We start from the raw sequence: 20,254 nt of genomic DNA, 5'->3' as shown, positions 1-20,254 counted from the left end.
ATTCATGCGCTGCATACCCAGAGGGATAAGAAAGCGATCAACTGCTTCAATCACACCGGTGAATTCTTAAATGTAGCCATTAGGCCATTTATGAAATAACAGATATATTCTGTACATGTTAGTATAGATAACTTCCAGTCGAGTAAGATACCTTAGGGCACTAGATACTAATACTGACAAAGAAGTCGCACGAACGAGTCATTTCAAGGGCAACAACCGTAATGCGAAAGGAAGACAAATAATAACGAGATGATGGAGGAAGTAAACGGAACGAAGAAAAAACAAAAAGTTGAAAGTCCAAACTAATAAATTCACATATCACTGAACCAAGGAACGTCGACATCTGGATTACTGCCCAGTGCCCACATCTGGGGAGGATCTCCTCCCCGACAAACCACCACAACATGATATCCGCCCTCCAGGTGACGCACCACCCGGAGAACTTGAACGGGAAGACATCGAAGAAGAACGACTCCGAGCTAGCCCTGGCAACGTCAAGGACCCATCACCTTGGACTTGCGTGCCAAAACCTAGAGGCATAGCTGGTGGGGGATAATCGAACAACGACGGTAATCCGTTCGACAACTCTTTTCGCCTGCAGCCCTTCTCGCACGTCGTGGTGAGCGCGGCACTGCTTCCATCCCTGGCCATATCACACTGACAGGACCCCGGCAGGCAGCCATTGTCAATTGGACAGAGCCTGGGCCGGTCTTGGGTCATCCAAGGCACAGATTGAGCCATCTCGTCGAATGATGTTCCTGCGTTGAATTGGCGCATCCATTCGTCGAGTGTACTAGTCGGATCTTGGGTTTCCGTGGGAGATGCTTGTGGAAACGAAGGCAAGGACTGCACAAGACAGTCGAGGCAAGCTCCACAAGCACTGGGATTGGAGCAGGAGAAGAAGTTGTATGCGGCACGATCTCCTGACGGATCGTGCTGGCTACAACCTGGACAACCGCAGTTGTCACCACACCCGCACATGGAAGACATAGGGAATTCCATAGCGGTTTCTGCGTTCTGTGATTGCGACCATAGAACGTTATTGAATGCTTGAGTCTGATTGATTGGGACGTTGGAGCTGGACGGAATAGCACTATACATGTCATTAGCCAGCGGAGAGCTGGGTCTAGACGACATATGTACTTGTCCATAGGCTCGTCCATACGGGCTGAAAGAAGTGTCATGACCATGATGGCGGATAGCCGAGACATGATTGATACCAGCTGAGGGAACATGGACAGGGCCGTTGATAGCGGGTGGCTTCGGGAGAACAGGTCGCAATTCAGCGATCCGTGCAAGAATGTGGGAGGAGTTAATGGACGGGGTTTCTGGAGGATGGGGTGATGTTGATGCTCGTGTTTCAGTGTCGACCTTGGGACGTCTCCGGGGAGCGCTCTTCCGAGGCGTCGCGCAAGCACAAAGCTCATCGACGGAGACAGCACCAGACGCACAGGCGCAGCTATCGCCTGTAAATTTGATTTAATTGGATGAAATTGTCAGCGGTAAATTGAACGCACCACTGTGGTCTGAATCAGACGATACTCCATCCGAAGGTGCTTGATGTATCACGGACGCCTCGAGGACTTCGGGTAACCCATTTGGAAACGCGGCAGTTTCCAGCGTCTTGCTGAGACCTAGATGATGAGAGATCAGCTCCCCCGCATTCCGGGATGGCGATACCACTTACCCTTCTTTGCGGTGCTCGATGTAGGCACTCCAGCGTCCTCCTTGGTCATACATATGCATTTAACGTGAACTTGTTTTCTCTTTCGTAATTCTCGACAGTGCTCGCACTGTGTTACTGGTCTGCCTTTCTTTTTAATCTCGAACAATGGACGATCGGTGTGTTTGCATGCAGATGAACGGTGGCCTTTTATACAGGTTTCACTAAAGAAACCGTCAGCATATTCTACTAGAAGAAAGCGACGATAAGACTGACCATGCATATTTCTTGCTGCTGATTAAAACCTGTACAGGACGTGGGCTGTCAACGGGACGTCGGAAACAGGGCAAAAATATACGCACCATTTTGCGACTAATAGAACGTGTGACGCTGGGGCGAGCTCGCCCGCCAGCGACGTGCGCTGGCTGTGTTATTGCGACTCTACCTTCAGCGACAGATATACAAGCATCGAGTGGGGGTTAAAAGAGGGTTATGTTGACGTTCGTTGACGGGTCGGGTCTCCATTTATGTCTGCGCACAGACCGTATTCACAAACAACACCACACTCAGCCGGTCCGAACTCCGATATCCCTCTTCGTTGTCTCGTATTTTTCCCTTTCCTATGGCTTCCATTGTCTCTCCTCGATTCATTTCAATTACTCTTGCTGTTTTGTGGCGTCAAGTATAATACCCGTCTCAAAATACATACCGACTCAGCTGCGTTGCGTTCACCGTTCAATACTCAACTATCAAAGATTAATCACGACTGTCTGAATGGCGATATGTAGGACCTGATGATGAATTTCCTGATATCGAACCAACGTTTTTCGAATCGCTTGTTGAGTCGGAGCAAGCATTGCCTCCTTGCGGCTTACTCAACGTGCGCATTTTTTGCCACAGGCTACACGTCGACGAACCTGAATTCCTCAATGCCTTTGGACGCTCGTAGAAGCCTGCCATCGATCTCTTCCGCCCGCTGTTCGAAGGATGCTACTTTGCTGCTTTCCTTTTCTTTAAAGCGCACGGACTTACCTTGTGGATATCCCTCTTTGGGCGTCCAGCTTCTCGTCTGTTTGCCTTTTGGACTTGCTGTACTAGTCAGACTGCCTCTGTACTATTTCTGGTTGCTTTCACGATTAGCACACCTGCAGGGCTCACTGCGGTGCCCTTCTTCCTTTACGGAAACTTTTCACGCTTCTCAGATTGACCTTTCACTAGGCGCATTCATGTTCTAGATCGATGCTATACAATGGTCAAGGTCATGCAGTTGATGGTGGTGAATTCAACTTCCTGCGGTTAGCGGCCTATGTCACCTCTATGCGGCATGGGTTGCGGTACAGACCGGTATTTATCATGCTGCTAGTCTAACTTAACCCTCGTTTTGGTGGTACACTGCCTCGTTTACTATACGTTTACAAATTTGCCTTCGCTTCCCCCGTCACGGGTTGGGCACGGTGACTCCTCTATATATTCCTCCCTAACATTTTCTTCTTGGAAGACACCCGAATCACGAAATGTTGATCTACTGGGTACGATTTTCAGATTTGTGCAGAACTTGGATAAGACGCATTCTCAGCTACCGTAATTGCAAGTTCAAACCTTATGGAAAGCCCCCTCCGGGGCGGCAACAGCATGGTCAACGTTCTATGTCATCGCTTCCAGGGGGAACTTGAATGTCGAGAAGGATGCAGGAACTTTGCTCGAGTAGAGCAATAGAGGTGAGGATACAGCCGGAATAAGAAATCACACAGGCGGACCGGTTCGGTGGGTGTGTTTCATGCTAAATGATCTCCTCCATAATGATTTGTAAAACTACATTTCTGAATGGAGGGATGCCGGAAGTACCCGTCGATATGTACAATCCTCGGAGAGAGGAGGGGCAGACAGATTCAAAGCTACCTTCTTAGTCTGGAATCTCTATACTAAGAGCCTTTCAATGTACGATGGGACTCGGAATTGGATGAAGCATCAGAGGCGCACTTAATATTTACCAGAGTTGACGGGAGTTCTTTTCAGGATCAAGGAACCGTCACAACTCGTGCTTGGAAACCCAATCTGGTTTTGAAAAGCTTGCGTTACCCAACGTTATATCGTCCATTTCTCTTGACGCTATCGTTGTTTATTGTGGCCAACTTCCGATCTCTCTCTAAGTAGTAAACTACGTCTGAATACTGAAAACGCTGAACGAGTCATCTCCTACTGCCAGAGATTCCGTTTCTGTTCAAGGAAGTTTTGGGGCATCAGAGCCCCACACACCACGAGTTACAAGTGTCCAGGCCACTGACTAACCATATTGAGTTTAGAGTTAAAAAAATTGTAATACGAGTATCTTTCTAAAATTCCCTTCCTCCATTCTAGGTTACCAATGTTGACAGGGACGACTTTTGCTTCCATTCGACTTTTAATTCTCACAATAGACCGTGGTGACACCACCTGAGCGTTGAGATACGGTGTTTGTCCAGCTACTGATATCTTCCCAGCCCCAAGCAAAGTCCGGATGTGGATAGCCAAATCGAGAAGGTCGACATTGGAATATATTCTGGATCACAAGGTGTACATTTTTTGGGTGGATCTATTCATATATATATGTCGTTTTGTCAGGCCTTGTGTCGACTTTGGGGATTTCATATCGTCATAAAGTCTAGCTTCATCGATTGCAACGAATAATTTATTATTTGTTTTTAGGTGTTATGTGTCCCTTAATGTGCTGAAGGGTATTTAACATCCCATAGCACATATCGCTCAGCTCCATAATACCTCCATTGCTGTTTGTGCTGTCTGTATCGCCATGTAGCTGTCAAACGTGTCCGTATAAAAGTTGACACAATGCCATCGATCCTCGTTGCATCCTGCCATTTACAAGTTTTTCCTGGGGTCTTACCTAACATATAATCTGGTCTGTATCTGGCATGTTTCGCCAGGTCTCGGTTCCTGCATCGAGGTCCCGTCGGAAGACCACTTTGCTTTTAACCTCCATCTACCCTCGTCATTCACCAATAATGTCTACGCATCGCCCACTAACTGTCGATCATTTGAATCCGTCGGTCCTGAAAGTACAGTACGCCGTACGCGGTGAGCTTGCGATCAAGGCTGAAGAGTACCGCAACAAGCTCAAGGAATCGAATCACGGCCTTCCTTTCGACAAGGTTATCTCCTCGAACATAGGGAATCCCCAGCAAAAGGGATTGGATCAGCCTCCGATCACTTTTACCAGACAGGTAAAAAAATCGAATCTGACTCAAAGACTTGAACAGCGCTGATGGCGCCATAGATCGCGGCGTTGATGGAATGGCCAGCATTGGCTGAGCTTGCGCCCAACGCCTTCCCTAAGGATGTCATTGCACGCGCGAAGGAGCTTCAGGAAGAAATAGGCTCGGTCGGTGCTTACTCGCACAGCATGGGTGTCCCCTTCATCCGGAAGAATGTCGCCAAATTTATTGAGGGTACGTGTTCTTCTCTCCAAATCATGCTTCTAGACGTGCTAAGCCATGTGTAGAGCGGGATGGGTACCCATCGAGTCCAGACAACATCTTCCTAACCGCCGGAGCTTCGGCAGGAGTCTCCCTACTGATCTCAATGCTCATTTCGGCTCCTCATTCTGGTATTCTCATTCCAATCCCGCAGTATCCCCTCTATACCGCAACCCTCGCGCAGCACAATGGCGCGGCAATCCCGTACCATTTAGATGAACCCTCCGACTGGGCCACGTCCGTCGAAGAGATCGAGGCTGGGATCCAGAACGCCATCAAAGCCGGAATCACCCCCAAGGCTCTCGTCATCATCAACCCTGGTAACCCGACCGGCGCTTTACTTGATGAGGCCACCCAGGAAGACGTTGTTAAGCTCTGCGAGCGTCACTCACTCGTTCTCCTCGCCGACGAGGTCTACCAGCTTAACCTCCACAGCCCCTCCACTCACCCCTTTGCCTCGTTCAAGAAGATCGTATCCCGGATGGGCTCTCCCATCGGTCTTATCTCCTTCCACTCCATCTCCAAGGGCGTCTCAGGCGAGTGTGGCCGCCGTGGCGGATACTTTGAGTGCACCAACGTCTCCCCGGAGATTCTCGCTCTGATTTACAAGATGGTTTCGGTCGGACTGTGCCCCCCACTCACAGGTCAAATCGGTGTGGACTCCATGGTGCGTCCCCCCAAGGAGGGCGAAGAAAGCTACGAATTGTGGAAGAAGGAGACGGATACCATCCATGAGGCGCTCGCGTCCCGTACTAAACTCATGTCTGCAAAGCTTAATGCGCTACCGGGTGTCTCATGTGTTGATTCTCCTGGAGCTTTGTATCTTTACCCCCAAATATCGTTGTCAGACAAGGCTATTGAGGAGGCAAGGAAGGCAGGAAAGGAGCCCGACGCGTTCTATGCCTTGCAACTGCTCGACGAGACCGGTATCTGTGTGGTTCCAGGAAGCGGGTTCGGACAAAAGGAAGGCCAGTGGCATTACCGCGTTACGTGTTTATGTCCTGGCGTTGAGGAATATGTTGGCAAGCTTGAGTCCTTCCATAGGGGATTTACTCAGCGATACGGGCAGTAAAAGGTAAATTAGTATAGTTGTTGAATGGTTAAATTAACAGACAATTGATCGATGGTCGGCTGAGCTCTTATCATCAAACGGGCACAATTCCTACACCAATTTAGGACATTATTAAACGGTAACAGGCCATTCAACCTTTCAAATGTCGAAGACAGATCATCCTCAACATGATGTCGGATCCGTCAACGGGACTGCTGGTCACTAGAATGTGCGAAACCCGCTTGCTCTCAGGATTGATGTACTTTTGACATGTAGTAATCATAACCATCGACGTTCTGAACCCCGGTCCTACGAAAGCGATGCTTCTAAAGTATCGCCCAAAGTCAAGAGGAGGTCAATATTACGTATCGCAAACATCGAACACGGTCCTAATAACATGATCAGCCTTCCTCCCTGTGTGCTTTACGAAACCCAGATAATCAAGCTCATGCAATGCGCGGATGAATCTAGCCTGAACCTGCAATTTCCACTTGCCCTCATTGCCTCCACCAACACTCTTCTTCCCTCGTTTTCTCGGGGACCCCTTTCTGGGACCCGAGGTCTCCCTGCGCTGAGTCTCCAGAACCGACTGGAAAGAATCAAACCAGTCATAGACGTTGATCATCTTCCCACTATCTAGATATCGCTGGAAAAGAATGCCAGTATCCGGAAGGTCCCATAGATTCGTTTCTTCCGGCTTTTTGGCGGAATCGCTAAACTCATGGGAGCGGAGCAGACCGGAGACGGTGGAAGCTCGTATCGATGGATTCATGAGCTATGCATATGTCAATCAGATTCATAGGGATAAATTGTGAACGTCCGCAACGTGCCTCCATTGGAAATGGTGTTTGACCTGTGGACCAGACTTCCCATAGGGGGAGTTCCTCAAGGGGCTGCACAAGTTCACTTCAAGGATACATCAGAACGCGTGATGGATAACCGAGGTTGATGAACGCACTCAAGATAATTAAGTAACCAATCTCCTATATCAATGGCAAGCTGCCGCATCTTCTCGGAATACTGATCATCGCCCTCTTGTGGTAAGCCAGCGATGAAATGGTCAATGTGTTCTTTGTGCTTCCCCTCTTGGTCCCGAATATGGGCGGGTGCATCGCGGTAATAGGTCCGCAAGGTATCCAAGAAGGATGATACTTCGGAGAACTTCAGTTTTCTGTACGGTCATGTGTCAGTACCTGTGCAAAGGGATCTGCGGGCGAAAAAACGAACCTGATGAGAGAACTTAGCATCTCAATGTGCTTTGTAGCTCGCCCTTTAACAAGATCAATGGCAATTCTTAACAAAGCAGTACTATGATGCGCATCCGGTTCGACACTCTTGTATCCTAAGCTCGCCAAGGATGTGTTGACGACTATCATTAATTCGAAGCCGAGCCGCGATTTCCTGATGCAAGCATTGAAAACCTCGCGAGCTTCATCGACTGCTATTATCAACGTAGGCAGTGGTTTCTCACGCCAGGCATCTGAAGTTTTGGTGGTGCACAACCGACCAAATAGTGTATCTACAAAGGAGTAGGATGCCACTGCCGATAGTATGTCTGCCGCAGGAGTAGTCTTCACTAATGGAGACAGTGGGTTGATCATGAAATGTTTCAAGTAAACGAGCTTTCAAGCCAGGTTGAATCAGAAAGGGCAATCAATGTAAGAACTTGATTTACCTGGAACATGTTCAATAAGGAATCCAACGAGGAATTGTATCGAGAGTAGTAGTCAACTATGAAGCCGAGAGCGGCAGGACCAAGCATAACATCGGGGTCGAAGGTGGTGGTAAAGAAAGTCTAGAGAACGCGTTAGTCCGTTGTTACTCTCATTCGATAGAGTCGTATACCTGCCGCAACATTTCTTCAAGGGCATGCAAGCCGAAAGGTACGTGGAATTGCCTAATCCGTAGAACCGCCAGAGTCGAGCGAGGATACGTAACATGCAGGTACGAAGGAGATTGAGCCGATGAGAGAGCCATGACGAAAACAAGGGGAAGTTGAGGGATGTGAAGACTAGAGAACAGCTATAACTTAGCACAAAAATGAAGGCGCTTTAGTGACAAACCTGCAGATGTCGATAATGTCTTGCATTACAGAAGGGTTAAATTGCTCAAAGTCGTGCAAAACCGCAACTAGACTCGGCACTTTTGCATTGCGCTGTTCTGAAGAGGGCGTTAGATGGCAACTAGACTGTACTAGGATAATTACCTCGGTCATTCCGAACGGCCGCGAACCATGCATTAAGAAGATTAATGTCATAGTTTGCAAGCGAAGTGGCTGGTTTCCTTTTGAATTGGGCTGACAGAACTGGATGAAGCGGGGAAAGAACAAGTAGCGCACACCTACCCACTTTTTGCTTTATCCGGTGGCCTGTCTATAAAGCCGGTGATCAACATTTTCATTCCGGCCATGATATTGGAGCATTCTGCAGGATGCAGGTGTGTGACGAATGAGCTAGGGTCAGCTTCGTCGTTCGAGCGATCGAGCTGGTTGGTGAGTTCATTGAGAAACGACGTCCCACCAGCAGGGTCTGACTAGTGAATTAATGTAAAATTCTAAGCAAGGAGAAAGAAGTCGTACTAGATATCGTTATGGTAGGCAGTTCAGGATATGGCAGCCCAGGAAAGGTTTCCGTGTACGCGTTTTTGATTTCTTCAGCAATAGCCTCAACAACGGGCTCATGTAGTTTCTGGATGATAGTCTACAGATATGCTTAGCGTGGTACAGATCCGCAATCATGGATACTCACTTGAAGCTTGTCAAGACATTTTGCCCAGGCGGATTGATACGCCTCCCACCTCAAGATATCGCCATGCTCAAGATCATTTTCAAGGACATCACGAGCCTCTCGCAAATCCGTCTCGTTTTCTTCTTCAGGACCGTCATCTGCCACAACTGTCACGATCCTGACTGCACAGAAGGGGCCTCAACGTACCCAAAGAGCTGTAGGGTATCAAAAACACAGACTGGTTCATATGAGATGGGAGAGCAAAGTTAGGACAGGAAACCGAACCTGGCTAATATCTTCAAAATTTGGAATCGGCGACATGACTGAAGAGAAGGAGAAAGAGTGGAGGGTGGGCAAAGGAATTCCCAATTTTGAGACCGGCCCTAAAGTAACATTTGACGCGTCGGGGTCGTGACGCGACCTCTTCCATTCACTCCATCTGCATTGTTACTTCGTGCATCAAGCATGTCTTCTCCTCCAGAAATCAACCTATCCTCCGATGATGTTGACATGGAGGACGCCACTGCTCCTCAGCAATCATCAGATGCCAATCCCCTTTTTTTCAAGGGCAGTACGCCTTCAACAGCAGGCACACCAGCTTCTCGGAGAAGGCAGAACGCGCCTGATAGTACACCTATGGCGGGAATAATAGCTAGGAGGGCAGTTGGAATGGCCACACCGAAGAGAACGCCACTTTTTGCAGGTGACTAGATTGTGCATGCTCTGTTGCCGCTCTCTCTCTGACGACGCTACCAGGTGGAAGCTCCTCTCCAATGGCCTTTCCAAGTTCTTCGCCTGCGAAAGGGAGCAGACAACGCGTAATCATCGCCTCAGATGGTCCACCAGATTCAGATCATCTCGACTTCCCTCAGTATGTTCTTTTTTTCATTACATTTTCCTCAGCTAAACCGCAAAAAGGAGCCCTTCTCTTCTTCAAACTCCTACACCAAGGAACCGGAGAGGAGATATCCACTCATCTCTATCGATTACCCCCAGCTCAAGTGCACGTCGTGCACGTCGGCCTGTCTCCAATGTCGAGCGATCCGACCCTTTCAATTCTGACGGTACTCATCTCGACACTCCCCCACCTCTTTCTGTTCCAGAGGCACCATCCGAAGAACCAGATGAAATTCGTGCCATCTGGGGTACCACCGTCAACCTCGCGGAAACCATGAAACTCTTCCGCGACTTTCTCAAAGGCTTCAAAACCAAGTATCGTGTGGCTCACGATCGCGATCACGGCCGACCGACGCGTGTTCTTGCCTCACCGGAGGAAGGAGAGGTGTTGTTATATGAGACCTATCTACGTCGATTGAGGCAGACCGGCGAAATGAACCTCAATCTGGATATGCAAAACCTCCTGTCGTATCCTCCTTCAAAGAAGCTTCATGGTCAATTGGTCAAATATCCACAAGAAGTTATACCAGCCATGGACCAAGTCTTGAAAGATCTTATGCTAGAGACAGCGGATATGGACCAGCAAGCTGGCATGGAAGGGATGGAGGGCGCCGATGGCGATGACGAGATTGCGGATATAATGGGCAAGGTATATAAAGTGCGCCCTTTTGGCCTGAAGGCAGTCAATATGAGGGATCTAAATCCTACAGGTGAGAATCCTGTGAACTTTATTCGTCAAATCGCTAATCAGGCTCTTAGACACGGATAAGCTCGTCTGCATCAAAGGTCTAGTTATTCGTGCAACTCCCGTCATCCCTGATATGAAAGTCGCGTTCTTCCGCTGCTTGACATGCTCGCACACCGTCCAAGTAGAAATCGACCGAGGCAAGATTGAGGAACCGGCGCGGTGTCCTCGAGACGTCTGTGCCACCATCGGGACCATGTCGCTCGTCCACAACCGCTGTGAATTCGCCGACAGACAGGTTATCCGTCTTCAGGAGACTCCTGATGCCGTGCCTGACGGGCAAACTCCCCATACTGTGTCTCTCAGCGTATACGATGAGCTCGTTGACGTTTCCAAGCCCGGTGACAGACTCGTCGTCTCTGGTATCTTCCGTAGCGTACCCGTTAGGGTCAACCCAAACCAGAGGACAATGAAGAGTCTCTTCAAGACCTATTTAGACGTTGTTCATGTTAAGCTTGGCTCCGGGACAGGGCTCGGATTCGACAAGTCGACGCGTCCGGCCGGAGGTGACCGCGTGCCGGGAGTTGGCGGGGTCGGAGACGGCGTTGATGATGAGGAAGAAGAACGAGGACGGGATGGAAAACAAACGCGCAGAGCTGAAATGGAGGATAAAATTCGACAGCTGAGCATGAGACCAGACATTTACGATGTGCTCTCACAATCTCTTGCGCCTTCGATTTGTGATATGGACGACGTCAAGAAAGGTATCTTGCTGCAACTCTTCGGAGGCACTAACAAAAGCATTGCTCGTGGTGGAGGTGGAGGTGGCCCAAGATATCGGGGGGATATCAATGTTCTATTGGTCGGTGATCCGGGTATGAGTAAATCACAGATCTTACAGGTCGGGGTTTCACTGCTGCGAGACGGAAAGGGATTGACTTTTTACCTTAGTATGTGCATAAGATTGCTCCCCGTGGAGTATACACCTCTGGAAAGAGCTCGTCTGCCGTCGGTTTGACGGCGTACGTTACTCGCGATCCGGACTCCAAACAGCTTGTTTTGCAAAGGTAAACCTGGCATTGGCGTGTTTTAATTGAAGGCTAATAATGTCGCCAGTGGAGCACTTGTTCTGAGTGATGGTGGTGTTTGTTGTATCGATGAGTTTGACAAGATGGCCGATGCCACACGCAGCGTTTTACACGAAGTTATGGTGAGCCTAGCGATTCCTATTCGTGCACGCTGCTCACTACACGCCTGAAGGAACAACAAACTGTATCAATTGCCAAAGCGGGGATCATCACAACACTCAATGCGCGAACCTCGATCTTAGCTGCAGCGAACCCAGTCGGGTCCAAGTATGACATCGACCTCCCCATCACGCGAAACATTGATTTACCTCCAACGCTAATCTCTCGATTCGACCTTTTGTACCTGGTCCTGGACCAAGTGGATGAGGCTCTCGACCGGCGATTGGCGCAACATCTTGTTGGACTGTACCTAGAAGACACGCCGGCCTCAGGAAACACTGACATTCTAGTAAGCCGGCTTCGCTCGCTTGATGTCATTTGATTAAAATTTCCTCTTCGAAGCCTATAAACGAGCTCTCTGCGTACATCGAGTATGCGCGTAACAAAGTTTATCCCATGATTACAGAAGACGCAGGGGCGGAGCTCGTTCGTTCCTACGTCGAGATGCGTAACATGGGGGACGACCCTCGCGCGAGTGAGAAGCGGATTACGGCGACGACTCGACAGCTGGAGAGCATGATCCGGTTGTCGGAAGGACATGCGCGTATGCGATTGTCTGAGTTTGTGGAGGTGGAAGATGTCCGGGAGGCATACCGTTTGATGCGTGAGGCGATCAGAACCAGTGCTATGGATCCCCGCACTGGCAAGATTGATATGGGCATGCTGAACACGGGTACTGGGCAAGGACAGAGGAAGCTGAGAGACGATATGCGAAAGGAGATATTGAATATTCTCAATGGTGCTGGAGGCGGAAGGGGGGTCAAATGGGCCGACACAATAAAGGCCCTTGGTGGCCAGAGCAGCGTCAGGATTGACCCCGCCGAGTTTTCTGAAGTCATCAAAGGTCTGGAGAACGAAGGTCTCTTGAAGGTTGTTGGGGAAAGGGATAAGCGTATGATTCGGAAGATAGACGGTTGATGTACGAAATTCTTACTTTTGTAGTCTGCGTGGTGTATATTTATTAATTTATTTGGTTGTATCAACATACGTCCAAGTGTGACAGTGCGCAGCGCAGGGCTTATTTTTGCTTTCAGATATTTCACCCTTTGGCTACGTTCGCTCTCGGAACCATTATTGGCGCGTAGCCACAGACATCAGAATACAATGTCTCCATCAAGTGTGCTCTTACAAACAACATGCTTGCATTAGCTCGGCTAAAGATGCCTTTTAACGTCGTGTAGGAGCATAATTTGTGCGACGGCATGGTACTGGAGCGCTGGTATTCTGATTCCGTTGTTCTTGGTCGGCTCCTTTGGTCTTGAAACTTGGACTATCGCTAGACCTCAAGCTTCAAGCTTCAAGTACTCAAAAAATAAAAAAGGATCTTGATCCACTTGATCATTTACCTCTTTCTCTGCAGAGCTGTCGGTCCGGTCCCGATTATGGTCTACGTGATATTTCCAGTCGCACGTGTGACCCAAACCTTCCTTCTCTCTTACGCTGTCGCGTCGCTCGTTCCGTATTTTCTAGATGTGGTGCGCTGCTTCCACCATCTGAGGACGGCCCTTCCAGAGTGCATATATATTCACGTTCTTTCTTTCCCTCTCACTCGTTCAACATGCGGTTCGCTGCTTTACTCCTTTCCTTTGTTTTGGCCACGGCTCGAGCTACACTACTTGAGTCGGCCGACGAAGTACTTTTATTCGATGCGCCCGCCTTCCAGGATCCAAACAATGCTTCTAACAGCGTCATCAGCTTGCAATCTTTTGTATATCACAAACAAATCGATTTAACAACTTTGACGAATACCCTCACGGCATGGGAGAACAACGGCAGCATAGACAAGGCGGTGGAGAGACTCAAGTTGTTTGCTGCAGTTGGAGTGCCAGGCGTTTCGCTTTCGGTGGACGTAGCTGAGTGCAGTGAGCAGGCAACCTTGTCTGCCACGTCGGGTCTACCAGACCTTGGATTGGCTGTGACAAACGCGTCCATAGGTCGATGCGAGGGAGGAAACACCTTTACAGGGACGTTGCTCAATAATGGGGATACCATTTCCACAACGATATTCTCATCCGGCACCGATGGCTTTGGGGTTATTTCCGGTGCGCGTACATTTAAATTCCTTGGATTCCGTTTTGGACTGACTCTTGTTCTAGATATCGACGACACTGCGAAAGTGAGCCACGTTTTGAACAAGCTTGAATATGTGAAGACCACCCTCTTCGATAATCCGGAGCCTGTTCCAGGTAACGTGCTAGTTACCTGCTTAGTCCTTCTTTGGAAACTCACTACCGGCGTTAGGCATGCCTAATCTGTACGCGTCTCTTGCCAAGACACTTGACAACCCTCCGTTCATCTACATCACGGCTTCCCCTTACCAGCTCTTCCCATTGCTGCGTGACTTTCTCAAGGCGTCATTCCCAAATAGCCTCGGTCCTATCTTTTCACAGAATCTGACCCTTGAAGATGTCACCCAAGTCGTTGATATCATCTCCAACCCCAACGATATCTTAGACTTTAAGCTCTCTCAAATCGATCGCGTCCAAGCCATGTACCCGAACAAAACGTTTTTAACCGTCGGTGACTCAACGCAGTCGGACCCAGAAGTATATGCTGGAGCGTGAGCCAGCTGTTATAGTTTATTTAAGGAGATGCGGATTAACTAATGATGATTTCACAGGTACAGGAAATACGGCGACTTTATCCGATGCATCTGGATCCATAGAGTGGATGGTGCCAACAATTCTTACGAGAGATTTATTACTGCTTTCGAAGGTGTTCCAAAGAACAAGTACAGAATCTACACGGATAACGATATTGCTGGCCTTGCAGACATTGATGTTGCAGGAGGCTCATGTTAGCTCGCGGTTATTATAGATATGGATTATGTTCCTTATACGATATGGATTTTGCAGATGGCTTCGGTTCATGACGTTCTGTGAGCTCATAAATAACCCCCCCCCCCCCGAAAAGAAAAAAGAAAAAAGATTCGGATATCAACGCCGAAATTCAGTCGATTTCATCCGGTAAAAATTCAGCTCCATATTTATCACCTCCTCATTGCCATGAGGGAGTATTCATGACAAGGCTTGAGCAAAGTGGTAGAGCATGAGGTAGGTTCACATCTTCTGTATGCCACTCACATTCAGTACACTTCGTAGATAGCTATCTGTAGCTACGGACGCCGTTACGTTTCCATTCAGGTGCACCAGCAACTAATAAAAAATACTCCCACCATTTTTTTTTTTTTCATTTTTTGTCAGGATGATTGTAATCTAAGAAAGTGACGCGCATTCATAGCACCTAGTAGAGTACACTGTTAGCTATAATGTAGACTACAGGATACCAATCAGTAACATAAACGAAGCAATATAAGTAGATACTCACCCTCACACAGCGTAGCGATAAGCAGAAACACGGTGAGGGTGCTCGACAGACCGTATTCAATATATATAGTCCATCCCGACATAAAGGGGTATCAAGCTCCGCCGGCAGGATATGACAGAGCTCCTGCTTGCTAATCCAACACTCCCCCTCAAGCAGAGCGAAGTCCAAGCTCAGTAGCAAAGTGCTTCACCTTGGCCGAAGGTAAAGGCTTGGTGAGAGCATTGGCAATCATGTCCTCAGTGGGACAATAAACAAGACGAAGGGAGCCTTCACTGATGATCCAGCGAATGAAGTGGAAGCGAATGTCGATGTGCTTGGTTCGGGCATGATACTGATGATCTCTCTGAGAGTGCAATGACAGACTGATTGTCTGAGAATAAAGTTGTAGCATCAGTAATCAGTGAGAAAACTTGAGAGAGCAGACTGCGAAGCCAGAGCACCTCCTTTGATGCATGTGTTGCAGCCACATATTCAGACTCAGTGGTTGAAAGCGAGACAATCTCCTGCTTTTTAGACGACCACGAAACAGCTCCACCATTCAGCATGAAATCGTACCCAGTAATGGCATGCCTATCCTCTGGCATGCTCCCATCAGCATCCACATATCCATGCAAAACCTTTCCGTTTCCCCCAAACGTCAGCCAGTAATCCCTCGTACCCTTCAGGTAGCAAAAGATGTGTTTTACATCCTTCCAATGGGCCTCTGCAGCAGCCGTTGAATATTTCGAGACTGTTGTCGTGGCAAATGCGATGTCAGGGTGTGTCCCAAGCATAACCCAGATCAAAGAGCCAACAGACTCCCTGTAAGGAACATCTCTCATGGCTGCAATTTCCCAGGTAGAGGCTGGTGCAGGAAAGGAAGACAAACGGAGATTAATATCCATTGGTGTAGAGACTGGTTTGAGGTCTTCAAAGCCATAGCGACGAACAATGGCATCGATGTACGAGCGTTGGGAAAGGGAAACATAGTGTGACTCACAGTCACGCGTGATCTTGATGCTGAGAATCCAGTGCAGCTCCCCCAAATCTGTGACTTCCATGTATTTTGCCATACCTTCCTTTACCTCTCACACTAGATGCAATGATGATGCTGCAATGGTGCAGTCATCAACATGTACAGCAATGACAGTCAAATTTTGGCTCTCCTGCTTATAAAACATGGCTTGATCAACATCACACTGCTTGAATCCCAGCTGTGCCACCAAAACCTCAATGAGATGTTGATACCAGCAATGACCACTCTGCTTCAAACCATACAGAGTCTTTATGAGATGGCAGACTTGACCAGGATGAGAGCCAGGCTCAGGATAGCCAGAAGGTTGATGCATATAAATGATTTCTTCATTGGTGAGCTTTCCATTCAAGTATGCACCCTTGATATCAACTTGATGGAGCTCTAGGTCAAGTGCTGCAGCCATAGCAAGGATTGAATGGATTGATGCAAGTCTTGCAACAGGGGCATAAGTGTCAAAGTAGTTGATGCCAGGTACTTGTGAGAACCCTTATGCTAGACTTGCACCAATCTGTTCAATCCTTGCTATGGCTGCAGCACTCAATATCAAGGGTGCATACTTGAATGAAAAGCTCACCAATGAAGAAATCATTTATATGCATCAACCTTCTGGCTATCCTGAGCCTGGCTCCCATCCTGGTCAAGTCTGCCATCTCATAAAGACTGTATGGTTTGAAGCAGAGTGGTCATCACTGGTATCAATGTCTCATTGAGATTTTGGTGGTGCAGCTGGGATTCAAGCAGTGTGATGTTAATCAAGCCATGTTTTACAAGCAGGAGAGTCAAAATTTGACTGTCATTGCTGTACATGTTGATGACTGCACCATTGCAGCATCATCATTGCATCTAGTGTGAGAGGTAAAGGAAGGTATGGCAAAATATGTGGAAATCATGGATTTGGAGGAGCTGCACTGGATTCTTGGCATCAAGATCATGCATGACCATGAGTCATGCTCTGTTTTCCTTTGGCTTGAACACTAGTGGAAAAGCAGAGGTAGAAGATGGACCAGTTGTCACCAGATGTGTTCAGTGTGGGAACATTTGATGGTAGGCCTGTAGTCAAGGCAGCAATGGCAGAAGTCATTTGAGTATGAAGGATGGGATAGAGTAATTCTCAGGGCCATATAACCTCTAAGAAAGTGACATGTGTTCATAGCACCTAGTAGAGTACACTGTTAGCTATAATATAGACTACAGGATACCAATCAGTAACATAAACAAAGTAATATAAGTAGATACTCACTCTCACACAGCATAGTGATAAGCAGAAACATGGTGAAGGTGCTCAATGGACCATATTCAATATATATAGTCCATCCTGACATAAAGGGGTATCAAGCTCTGCCAGCAGGATATGACAGAGCTCCTGCTTGCTAATCCAACATGTAATTGAGTGACACTTTTTGAGCTCTGAAATGGGTGAGTTTGGCTTGCTGTGCCGATTTCCATGAAGCTGAATCAAACTTTGGATTGCAGTGACTCGAACACGTATTCTCGACTTGGACTTCATTCACAACTCTCCTCTACTCACCACTCTGAGATGTGCGACACTGTCTGTGATATGAAGACCACCGAAACTACTACGCAAAGTTCAATTCTGACCGGTTCTGACCACGCATTTCTGCTATTAATATGCCCCTTGCTCTGAGTATGGCTTACAATCTACCCGTGTCGTAGTGAGTAGTCTTAGTTTAATTAAAATTGAGCTCAATAGAGCCTAATGGATCTCATACACAGCTTGACCGGTAACAGATTGCGTTGGAAAAGGATTGATATTCCGAAATCCGGAATACTTAAAGCCCTGTTGAATCTTCCTCTCAGTGTATTTGACATACTGTCGGACTGTGGTCTTAATTGACGTCCTGAACAAAAACTTGAGCCTTCGCGAAATTGCTTCGATTTTCATCGGTTCCCCCACCTACGTTGGAAGTCTTTAAGATGTCTTTCGACTTCGATTCACAACCTTCTATGACGCATAGATGTTGCAACAGTGCCTACAGGCAGTATCGAATTTGGAATTGATTCATCGCTTCCCCGCATTCCAGCTTGGCCACGGCGTCTGGTCTGATAAAGTCTGATAAACGGAAGAAATTATTGATTTGCAATTGTGAGGAATCTCCCTTTTCACAACGATGGCCTTGACGCTCCCTTCCCCGTTCAATGAGCTCCCGAGGGAGCCCTTACTCTTTGGACCCTCGCCTATCCATATTCTCAATCGAATGACCGACGATCTCGGCGGCGCAGTGAAGATATGGGCCAAACGCGATGATTGCAATTCTGGACTTGCGTTCGGCGGCAACAAGACGCGAAAATTGGAGTATCTTTTGGCGGAAGCTCTCGCCCAAGGCGCCGACACTCTAGTGAGCATTGGAGGCGTGCAGAGCAATCACACACGACAGGTTGCGGCAGTCGCAGCGAAATATGGGTTAAAGGTATGTCTGATAGCTATTGATGGCCAAGTTTATCACTGACATTCTCGATAGGCTAAACTTGTTCAAGAGCACTGGGTAGACTGGGAAGACGTCGTCTACGACAAAGTAGGGAACCTACAGCTTTCACGGTTAATGGGGGCGGAACCACGGCTGGATCCTTCCACCTTTGGTATCGAACACAAACCCACCGCAGCCTCCCTCACCGCCGAAGTCGAATCCGAGGGCGGGAAACCGTACTACATCCCGGCCGGCGCCTCTGACCATCCCCTCGGCGGACTCGGATTCGCTCGATGGGCATTCGAAGTTGCCGCGCAGGAAAAAGAACTGGGCGTGTTCTTCGACACGATAATCGTATGTGCCGTGACCGGATCCACGTTCGCGGGTATGATCGCAGGGTTCAAGCTCCTTTCCAAGCTTGACCCCTCCTCGCCACCCCGTCGCGTGATTGGGATAGACGCGTCTGCGAAGCCTGCAGAGACCAAGGCGCAGGTTCTGCGCATTGCGAAGAACACTGCTGCGAAGATTGGGTTGAGCGAGGCGGATATTACAGAGGCGGATGTGATCTTGGATGAGAGGTACCATGCGGGATCGTATGGCATACCGGATAAGCAGACGATAGAGGCTATAAAGTATGGAGCGAGGTTGGACGCGTTCATTACGGATCCGGTGTATGAAGGGAAAAGTCTAGCTGGGATGGTTGATATGATCAGAAAGGGCGAGATCAAGGGAGGGAATGTTCTCTATGCGCATTTGGGTGGACAGTTGGCACTTAATGCGTACTCTGAAATGGAGAATAAGGTAGGAGCTTGATTGGATTTATTTTTGCGTAACCAAGTGCATTTGAAGCGAGAAATCAACGTAATTGTAAGTAAATGGAAGCTGTGTTCTGCTTGTTCTGCTGATCCTACACCTCACTGATAATCTTTGCCCTGACTTCATCGTCGACAAATAGAATGATGATGTCTAAGCCCACGAGTACATCGGGCACACATTCGTCGCATCGACCGTGATGAAGAAAGGTGCTGACAGCGACACAGTGCGCAGTAATATATATATATATATATATATATGATACTCAGGCTGGACATCCGTAGATCCCTAGACGCCTTGATATTGCAGACAATGGCAATCGCTTTCACCCTTGAAGCTTGAATGGCCATATGCAGATGGTCTCTAGGTATATTTGATTAAAAGCCTTGTCGATAACAGCTTACTTGTATCACAGGTGTCAATGATGTGCGTATCCAATGTTGGTCGCGAAGTCTATATAATCTGTAGGTTTTAAGCGCAACTGGATGATAATAGCGCAGAAAGACGGGAAGTCAAGCCATACAATTTGGTCAAGGAAGGCCACACCACAGAGCTTGCATTATTACGTCCTGTCTGTAATTGACAAAATTCTCGTCATTATGAGTGGACTTCAGTATCGTGCCGCCTGGTCTGGATGGTCCAGCAGTTCGCCAGCCATATCATCATCATCTACGCTGATGTTAAGCTCCTTTACATCCTCCATCTCTTCCTTGTGAGCAACGATGAAATCATCATCGCTGTCCCAGTCTTCTCATCAGTCTCCGTATCGTCGTCGCAATCATCATTATTGCCATCGGGCCCAGAGAAACGTGCACGCTCCCTTCTCCCTTATCTTTCTCTTTTGAGGCGGCAGCTTACCCACCACTTGTCGTATGAGGGTGAAATACTTGGGGGTGCCGAAAGAATGGAAGGAAGAGATAATCGCTCGTAAATC

The 20,254-nt window shown here is 48.2% G+C and overlaps 7 protein-coding genes across 7 annotated transcripts; 5 read left to right on the top strand and 2 right to left on the bottom strand.

The window, feature by feature from the left end:
* Positions 1–199: 199 nt before the first annotated feature.
* Positions 200–2,129, bottom strand: BT62DRAFT_973238 (uncharacterized protein). The gene is made up of 5 exons (XM_043189102.1): positions 2,026–2,129; positions 1,940–1,968; positions 1,688–1,887; positions 1,518–1,634; positions 200–1,466 (listed from the first exon to the last, which is right to left on the bottom strand). Exons 1-5 carry the CDS (start codon positions 2,026–2,028, stop codon positions 349–351), a joined length of 1,467 nt encoding a protein of 488 aa, XP_043036408.1. The 5' UTR covers positions 2,029–2,129; the 3' UTR covers positions 200–348.
* Positions 2,130–2,210: 81 nt separating this feature from the next.
* On the top strand, positions 2,211–3,356 carry BT62DRAFT_935633 (uncharacterized protein). The gene has a single exon (XM_043186986.1). The coding sequence runs from the start codon at positions 2,593–2,595 to the stop codon at positions 2,896–2,898; it is 306 nt and encodes a 101-aa protein (XP_043036407.1). The 5' UTR covers positions 2,211–2,592; the 3' UTR covers positions 2,899–3,356.
* Positions 3,357–4,662: 1,306 nt separating this feature from the next.
* BT62DRAFT_904636 (PLP-dependent transferase) lies at positions 4,663–6,205 on the top strand (the record flags this gene model as incomplete). The annotated part of the gene is made up of 3 exons (XM_043183572.1): positions 4,663–4,881; positions 4,935–5,106; positions 5,160–6,205. The coding sequence occupies 3 exons, from the start codon at positions 4,663–4,665 to the stop codon at positions 6,203–6,205; spliced, it is 1,437 nt and encodes a 478-aa protein (XP_043036406.1).
* A 335-nt stretch (positions 6,206–6,540) lies between these two features.
* BT62DRAFT_988551 (uncharacterized protein) lies at positions 6,541–9,259 on the bottom strand. Its single transcript, XM_043190118.1, has 13 exons — positions 9,196–9,259; positions 9,118–9,148; positions 8,932–9,068; positions 8,763–8,883; positions 8,533–8,712; positions 8,391–8,480; positions 8,248–8,344; positions 8,030–8,195; positions 7,860–7,979; positions 7,412–7,806; positions 7,143–7,355; positions 7,015–7,090; positions 6,541–6,959 (listed from the first exon to the last, which is right to left on the bottom strand). Exons 1-13 carry the CDS (start codon positions 9,229–9,231, stop codon positions 6,546–6,548), a joined length of 2,076 nt encoding a protein of 691 aa, XP_043036405.1. The 5' UTR covers positions 9,232–9,259; the 3' UTR covers positions 6,541–6,545.
* A 320-nt stretch (positions 9,260–9,579) lies between these two features.
* On the top strand, positions 9,580–12,657 carry BT62DRAFT_982363 (MCM-domain-containing protein; the record flags this gene model as incomplete). The annotated part of the gene is made up of 8 exons (XM_043189675.1): positions 9,580–9,613; positions 9,667–9,781; positions 9,829–10,517; positions 10,567–11,393; positions 11,444–11,559; positions 11,609–11,702; positions 11,753–12,028; positions 12,082–12,657. The coding sequence occupies 8 exons, from the start codon at positions 9,580–9,582 to the stop codon at positions 12,655–12,657; spliced, it is 2,727 nt and encodes a 908-aa protein (XP_043036404.1).
* Positions 12,658–13,198: 541 nt separating this feature from the next.
* BT62DRAFT_954366 (uncharacterized protein) lies at positions 13,199–14,545 on the top strand. Its single transcript, XM_043188306.1, has 4 exons — positions 13,199–13,781; positions 13,836–13,925; positions 13,981–14,299; positions 14,360–14,545. Exons 1-4 carry the CDS (start codon positions 13,298–13,300, stop codon positions 14,538–14,540), a joined length of 1,074 nt encoding a protein of 357 aa, XP_043036403.1. The 5' UTR covers positions 13,199–13,297; the 3' UTR covers positions 14,541–14,545.
* A 3,585-nt stretch (positions 14,546–18,130) lies between these two features.
* On the top strand, positions 18,131–19,383 carry BT62DRAFT_363115 (1-aminocyclopropane-1-carboxylate). The gene is made up of 2 exons (XM_043180645.1): positions 18,131–18,510; positions 18,562–19,383. Exons 1-2 carry the CDS (start codon positions 18,211–18,213, stop codon positions 19,318–19,320), a joined length of 1,059 nt encoding a protein of 352 aa, XP_043036402.1. The 5' UTR covers positions 18,131–18,210; the 3' UTR covers positions 19,321–19,383.
* The last annotated feature ends 871 nt before the right edge of the window (positions 19,384–20,254 follow it).

This window comes from Guyanagaster necrorhizus (assembly GCF_019112545.1).
Source record: "Guyanagaster necrorhizus MCA 3950 unplaced genomic scaffold BT62scaffold_26, whole genome shotgun sequence".
Lineage (NCBI taxonomy): Eukaryota > Fungi > Basidiomycota > Agaricomycetes > Agaricales > Physalacriaceae > Guyanagaster > Guyanagaster necrorhizus.
Note: the sequence above shows the minus strand (reverse complement) of the source record. Positions and strands in the feature narration are given on the sequence as shown.

Coding starts and splice junctions, on each gene's coding strand:
- BT62DRAFT_935633 (XM_043186986.1), top strand. CDS start 2,593: ATGCCTTTGGACGCTCGTAGAAGCCTGCCATCGATCTCTTCCGCCCGC.
- BT62DRAFT_973238 (XM_043189102.1), bottom strand. Junction 1,888..1,939: donor AGCAGCAAGAAATATGCATG/GTCAGTCTTATC, acceptor CGGTTTCTTTAG/TGAAACCTGTATAAAAGGCC. Junction 1,635..1,687: donor ATCGAGCACCGCAAAGAAGG/GTAAGTGGTATC, acceptor CTCATCATCTAG/GTCTCAGCAAGACGCTGGAA.
- BT62DRAFT_954366 (XM_043188306.1), top strand. CDS start 13,298: ATGCGGTTCGCTGCTTTACTCCTTTCCTTTGTTTTGGCCACGGCTCGA. Junction 13,926..13,980: donor TAATCCGGAGCCTGTTCCAG/GTAACGTGCTAG, acceptor TACCGGCGTTAG/GCATGCCTAATCTGTACGCG. Junction 14,300..14,359: donor CCAGAAGTATATGCTGGAGC/GTGAGCCAGCTG, acceptor ATGATTTCACAG/GTACAGGAAATACGGCGACT.
- BT62DRAFT_363115 (XM_043180645.1), top strand. CDS start 18,211: ATGGCCTTGACGCTCCCTTCCCCGTTCAATGAGCTCCCGAGGGAGCCC. Junction 18,511..18,561: donor CAGCGAAATATGGGTTAAAG/GTATGTCTGATA, acceptor CATTCTCGATAG/GCTAAACTTGTTCAAGAGCA.
- BT62DRAFT_988551 (XM_043190118.1), bottom strand. CDS start 9,231: ATGTCGCCGATTCCAAATTTTGAAGATATTAGCCAG. Junction 8,481..8,532: donor GCCACCGGATAAAGCAAAAA/GTGGGTAGGTGT, acceptor CAGTTCTGTCAG/CCCAATTCAAAAGGAAACCA. Junction 6,960..7,014: donor AAACACCATTTCCAATGGAG/GCACGTTGCGGA, acceptor ACATATGCATAG/CTCATGAATCCATCGATACG.